At 36.2% G+C, this 6,881-nt stretch overlaps 1 protein-coding gene across 1 annotated transcript; it reads right to left on the minus strand.

Moving 5' to 3' along the window:
- Window positions 1-4,018: 4,018 nt before the first annotated feature.
- On the minus strand, window positions 4,019-6,661 carry HELRODRAFT_175300 (hypothetical protein; the record flags this gene model as incomplete). The annotated part of the gene is made up of 1 exon (XM_009022738.1): window positions 4,019-6,661. The coding sequence occupies one exon, from the start codon at window positions 6,659-6,661 to the stop codon at window positions 4,019-4,021; it is 2,643 nt and encodes an 880-aa protein (XP_009020986.1).
- Between the last annotated feature and the right edge of the window lie 220 nt (window positions 6,662-6,881).

A 6,881-nucleotide genomic window follows, 5' to 3' on the forward strand; every position in this document is an offset into this window, starting at 1 on the left:
ATCAATTTTGTCCCCAGGTAGATTTTCCAACAAATCAAAACAACACAAAACAATAGAATACAATAGAATGCAATACAATAGAATGCAATATTATACAATACAATTCAATACAACACAATACAACACAATACAACACAATAGAATAAATTACAACAAAATACAACACAATACAATACAATGCAATAAAATACAATATATTACAACACAATGAAATACAACACAATGAATTAAAGCACAGTGAAATACAACATAATGAAATACAATACAATACAATTCAATACAATACAACTCAATATTATTGAGATGTTTTCAATATTAATAGATGTCGGCCTAGATATATCAATACATAATATAGTAAAATAACAAAGCGCTATATAAATAAAATAAACGCTCGTGAGTCTTGATCGATTTACAATCTTTTGTTAGACTTGCCTTTTTCCGGTTCGTCTAAATTCAATGACATGTCTAAATTATATTTTATTATTGTTGTTTTTCGTTTGCTATTGATGTTGTCGTTGTTGTTGTTATTGTTGTTATTGTTGTCGTTGTTGGTTTTTTTTATTATTATAGCTATGCTGGCGTTGTTTATTTCGGCAATGTTGGTTAAGATTGTGTTTTATGTAATTGTTACGTCATAACGTGGGTGCGTTTTGCATTGTCGTTTATGTTGTTGTTTGCGTTGTTGTTTTTATGTCTATGTTTATGCCGTTTATGTTATGCGTGTAATTGCTTTGTGTAAATGTTTACATGTTTATGTGTTTGCCTTCAATGTTGATCAGTTTAAGTTGTTGTTGTTGGTTCTTGCTGTTGTTGTTTATGTTGTTGTTGTTGTTTATGTTGTTTATGTTGTTGTTGTTGTTGTTTATGTAGTACTGTAGTACATATTGATATTTTTGTCGTTGCGTAAGGTTCATGTTGATGTACTGTTGTCTATGTTTGTTGTTGTTGTATATGTTTTTTGGTTTCTTTTGTTTGTGTTGTTTGTGTTGTTGTTTGTGTTTGTCTTTGTTTGCGTTGTTGTCTGTCTTTCTCAGAAAAATTTGACAACTAGATTCTTTCAAAAATTAAAATCAACCGCCATTCAATATATAATATCAATGTATGTTGTGTATATTGGAATGAAAAACATTCATACAACAAACAAATCGTTAATGAAAGCGACTAAAAATTTTGAGAGATGAAAATTTTGGAAAACACATTTGAAACCAGTAGATGGAGATGGATTGTCTCTTGATTGGTAATTCCATATGAAAGATTGAGCATAAATAGCATATATAGATAATATAAATATTTGTGTGTACATGTGTGTGTGTGTGTATCAGCGTGTGTGTGTGTGTGTACATGGTTCATATATACACTCTCACACACATTGACACACAGACACACTTACAACACACACACACGCACAAAGCGTCAAACCTTGATGTATTCAAAGACTTACAAATTTTTTTTTTTTTCCCTGCAAATTTCTATAACCATCAGAAAAACGTTTTTACGAGTTTTTCAACTGCTTTTTTTCACTTCATTGACAGAATGAATAAAACAAATTGTAGACAATCGAATTCGCATGCTTGCCACAATGAAATGTTTTGCTACGTGTAGGTGAACGTGTAAAAAAAACAATGCAAAATAAGAAAATTAATTTTTCCTCGAAGCGGGGACGTTTTTTTCTAGACGTAAAAAAAAAGAATAAAATGTGTCTTTGTATGCTTTTTGTATTGTTTATTTGTTGTTTATTCTACATTTGGTGTGTATTCTATGTTTGGTATGGTTTATTTAGTTTGTTTGTACGCTTCTGTAGGTAGTCAGTTCAAGGTTTAAATTCATGTTTTAAGTTTTATTGGAATTACTTCTTTTTTAATTTTTTCTCTCAACTACTTTCACTTTCACTTTTACTCTCTCTCTCTCTCTCTCTCCTCTCTCTCTCTTTCTCTTTCTCATATTTTTTTCAAAGTTATAATTTGACATAAAATTATGTACATAGGACCATTGAGATGTTTTTCGTATTATTAGATTTGTGCGTAGACCTATACATACACTACACGTGCACAAATCATCAAAAATGTCCATACTCTATGTGTACAGAGACACTGGTTTTAAAATTAGTTGCGCCCGATGTTTTTGGTTCAGTCTGGAAATCCCTTGAGGATAATACAGAATATAAAAACACCACTTGTCATTGTCAACGTTGTCATCATCCTCATCTTCTTCATCATCGTCGTCGTCGTCATCTTCATGGTTGCTTCGACTTCAAAGTCGTCGTCACCAGTGTCTTCTTCCTCCTTATCTACTTCCTTTCTTCACAGCCATCTTCATTTCCATATTTTCCATCGCATATTTCCTCGTTGGGGTCTGAAAAGATGTGGACTGACAATTTTGGATGAACGTACGACTAGAGGAGATCTTATTCGGGCGTACAAAATCATAGCGGGTAAAGATGAGAGAGATTCATCCCTATTCTTCCCATATATAAAAAATAGAAACACAAGAGGGCACCAGTACAAGCTTTTCAAAGAAAGAGTAGGAACAATATAATTAAAAATTAGATTTTAAATTAGAACAATGAAATTAGAATTTAGATTTTAAATTAGAACAATAAAATTAGAATTTTAGATTTTAAATTAGATTTTCAGTTCGAGAGTTATTGAACATTGGAATAAACTGGACGAAAAGCTGTAACTCTTTCTACAACTCAGGAGTTCAAAGTCAGACTTGGAATATTTGGATTTTAATTCTATATTATTAGTAAAAATCGATCCAGTGGTTCCAAAACGAGATATCTACTGAACTACTGTTATGTTACGTTATATTATGTTACCTGTTTAATCACGTTATCATTATTATTAACATTTTCACATTCTTAGGTGTTGTTTATAACTGAATAACAATCTATTTTAGATCGAAATTTCTCTATCAAAACATTTTTTAACCATCTACTGTTGGTTATCTTGAAGCTTAATCTCATCAAATTCAACCTAAATCCCGATTAATGAGGTAAATATTAAAATTTTATTTTATAAATTAATTAAAATTAAAGAAATCATGTAAATTTTACCAATTTTAAAACAAAATATAACTGCCATTTAGCGAATGATTTGCAAAATTTAACTTATGATAAGAGAAATTTTTCGAAAACCAATCAGTTCTTCTTCAATGGAATATTTTCCATATGAAAATATGCTTCTTTAATTTGAAAAGTTTATTAAAGTGAATTTTTTCATATTACGATGCAATAAAATGGCCTATACAAGACCATTAGATAGTTATAATTTTTTAATTAAGGTAATTATTATTTTGTCTTGAATAATTTATTTAAAATGAAAAACCTTTAAAAACACAATCTTCATGCTATAGATATTCAGTAATCTAAGTAAACTTATTTTATAATTTCATGACATCAAACTTTATATGTATGTTGATTAGTTTGTTTCAAATGTAATAAATCATGAGTGGGTAAACTTTTTGCTGTGAGGGTCACATTGTGAACTATTTTACCTTTGAAGGGCCGCATAGGTAGTTAAATATAGGTTTTTGACCCTGGGAAGAATTTTTTTAAGATTTGTGGTTTGTTTGTATGTTTGTGGTACGTGCATTTGTTGTGTGAATGTGTATACGACTTAATGTAGACAATTTTTAATAGACAGAGTCAATGTTTTGAGTAACTTATGAAATGTTTTTGTTGTTGTTAGTCTTCAGTGAAACAATGGAGCTCTGTATGCCGATCTTAAAGTCGGATTTCACGGGCTAACGTTTGCTTCACCATTGAAAATTTAATGGATGCAGACGCACACACATACACACATTTAATTATTTTTCATCAGTATTATCAATCTATAATTCAGTTAATAAGTTTTATTCACGAAATTTAAACAGTGAAAAAAAGACTCATGAAAAGTTTATATGAAGATTAAAATGTTAATGAAGAATAAAATAAAACTTTAAAAATAATGACAAATGAATAAAAGCGTATGCACATGTGCGCACAGATCTTCCATGAATCAAAAGTGATAAAATTGTTTCAAAAAAGTTCAATCAGAGGTAGAAAATCCTTCGAAGACGGCAGACGAGCTTGTCTGATGACGCCAGCCAGCCAGCGATTCTTTGCCAGAGCTTCAATCATCTCTCGTTGGATGCCTTGTGAACAGGCGGAAATTTCCAGAAGCTCGGTCAGTTCCTCGTCACGTGAGTCACTGATGTCAGAAGCTTCCAGGATCAACTTTCTACGTCTGCAGACCTCTGATAGCAAATTCAAGATGGTCGACAACTTGCTGAACTTTCGGTAGATTTGTGGTTGGTAGGCGTGAAGATGGATCATCTCGAAAGTTCGGAGTGGGAGGTAGGTGCAGGATGGTGGAGGGTTGGGCAGTTGGTCTTGCAGGAGTTGGCAGACGAGAGAAGCTGGTGGTGCTAGCAAGGTCATGGTCACCTGGTTGTTCAATGTGAAGGTCATCTTGTTGAGACGATGTGCAGCTGGAGTGGCTGGTTCAACAGCGATTTCAACTTCATCATCAGCTTCAGATGAGGTTGCAGCAGATGTTTGCGTGTCGACGGCATCTATGAGTTGATTGCACTTGGATAGCAGCATTTCTTTGAATTGCTTCTCCATCACGGGGAACTCAGTTTCATAGTTTTGTTTGCCGGTGTCCTTCATTAGCATCCGGAAGTTATCCTCTCGATCAACGCCATCTTCATCGTCCAACTGGACGGAAGGGAAGCTGGAGAGATGTTGTTTGGAGACGAGGATGTCCAAGCCCTGCACGCGGCAGGACAACTTTAGGTAGCCAACGTACATTCCTTCCTTCAACTCTCCTTCACTCATCGACAGTATGTCAGAACTTCTCGATGCTATGCATTTGAGCAGTGGCAATTTTGATGGTGATGACGACAACGATGAAGATGGTGATGATGATGATGACGATAGGTCATCGATGGACATCCAGACCAGAGGTGACAAGGACACATGTGAGGATGATGATGGTGATGGAGAGGATGAGGAAGACGAAGAGGAGGCATCTTGAATTTCATTGACGAACAAGAACACTGAAGAAGAGTTCTCTTTGAAAACGCTGCAATGCAGTTTTCCCAAGTCTTCATTCCTTGTGAGTTTTTGAAGGCAACGAACCGCCTTCAAAATGGCATACTTGATCGCAAATGCATCTTGATCCTGTCTGACGTTTGTATCCATTTTCTTTGAAACTCCGATTTCTGTTTTAAAGATGGATTTCAGACTTTTCACTAACCGCCAATCACTGCTGGCCTTCATCAGCCAATAGAAATGATTTTCAATGTCAGCCACGTGATCGACATTGACCTTGACCGTAGGAAGGATGTTGTTTGAAGTGGCGAGTAACTTTCCAGAGCGGGACTGGAGACAGGAGACGTACAGGCCTGGAGTCTGGCAGCTGGAGACGAGATGCTTCGAGAGAAAGTGACGTTTCAAGTATCCGCAATGTTTCGTCGTTGCTGACTTAGCCAGACTGTTGCAGCTGCCAACAACTTCTACCATTGGTTTGTATGACTTTCCCAATTTGGTCAGACATTTGTCGGTCAACATTTGCAACATTCCGTCCAAGGATGAATCGAGTTCTGCAGCCTTGTCGTCTGCCTTGTTCCTCTGAGGAAGGCTGTCTTGGTTCTTGTGCACGGTCCTGTTTGGGTTAGTTTTAAAGTTATTATCAGTAGTAAAGTTATTGTTAATGTTACCATTTCCGTTCGTGTCACTGATGTTGCTGTCGGTAAACTTGATGTCATGTTCATCTTCTGCTTTATTTGCCTTGTTGTTCCTTGAAATATCGAGCCTGGATAAACTGGCCTTCAATAAAAGAAATGTGCTGTTGCATTTTTTTGAGAATTTCGATTCTTTGTACCTGCCTGGTTTGCTGGGTTTTGTTTTGTTGCTGCAACCGATGTTGAAGATGGAGAAAGTTGATTTGCTTTTTTTGTTGTGGAAGCTGTCTTTATTTTCGTTGCCGATGTTGTTTATGACTTGAATGCTGATGTTGTCCATGCTGTTGTGGTCAGTTGTATGCACTTCAATGTGCTCTCTTCCAGTTGCATTCTTTCCAGCACAATCTATAAACGTTTCATGGATGGTGTCTGCTAATGGATAATCTAATACGTTGTTGATGTTGTTGTTGATGTTGATGTTGTTGTGATCATCTTTGTTATTGTTGCAATCAACATTGTTGTTGTTGTTGTTGGAACCATCGTTGTTGTCGTAGTTTCTAACGCCACTAACATCATCGACCACATCTTGGTTGAGCCCATCCTTACTTTCTCCAAAGCGGCTGCTGATCCTTTCCATCTGACGGTGGTGGTGTTGAGCGTTGGGAAGTCGCTGGTGGAAGTTGGTGCGCTGACAACGACAGCGGCGATGGAGGCACCGATAATGGGTGTAATCTTCATCCTCCCCATCATTCCTACCGGCACCGACCTGCTTTCTTCTGATCGATGACGCCCCTCTTGTGCTCCTCATGTAGATGTTGTCCACACTTCGGTACGGAGAGTCGACAGAACCGTTTCTTTGTCCGCGTTTGACCGATTTGACGGTAACCGGTCTAACGGTTTTTATTCTGCTGGCTCCATTGGCACTTGGATGTTGCATTGTTAGAATTGGTGGCTGCGAATCTGTCGCGCGATTTTCTAACTGGGTAGAAGCCATGATTGGTGCAACTGGAAATTTGTTGAGACACGTGGAATCTCGTGTGTTCAGCTGCTCAGCTGGTTGGTTGATCGAATGTTGTGTGTTTGAATGGTTGGATGATTGAGTGAATAAATAAAATTCACGAATGAATGAATGATTGAATAAATGAATGAATGAATGAATGTATGACAAGATGTCCGTTCGAAGTGGATGAATAGAGATTACGAAGGAATGGATG

The sequence above is a fragment of the Helobdella robusta genome, assembly GCF_000326865.2.
Source record: "Helobdella robusta unplaced genomic scaffold HELROscaffold_33, whole genome shotgun sequence".
Lineage (NCBI taxonomy): Eukaryota > Metazoa > Annelida > Clitellata > Rhynchobdellida > Glossiphoniidae > Helobdella > Helobdella robusta.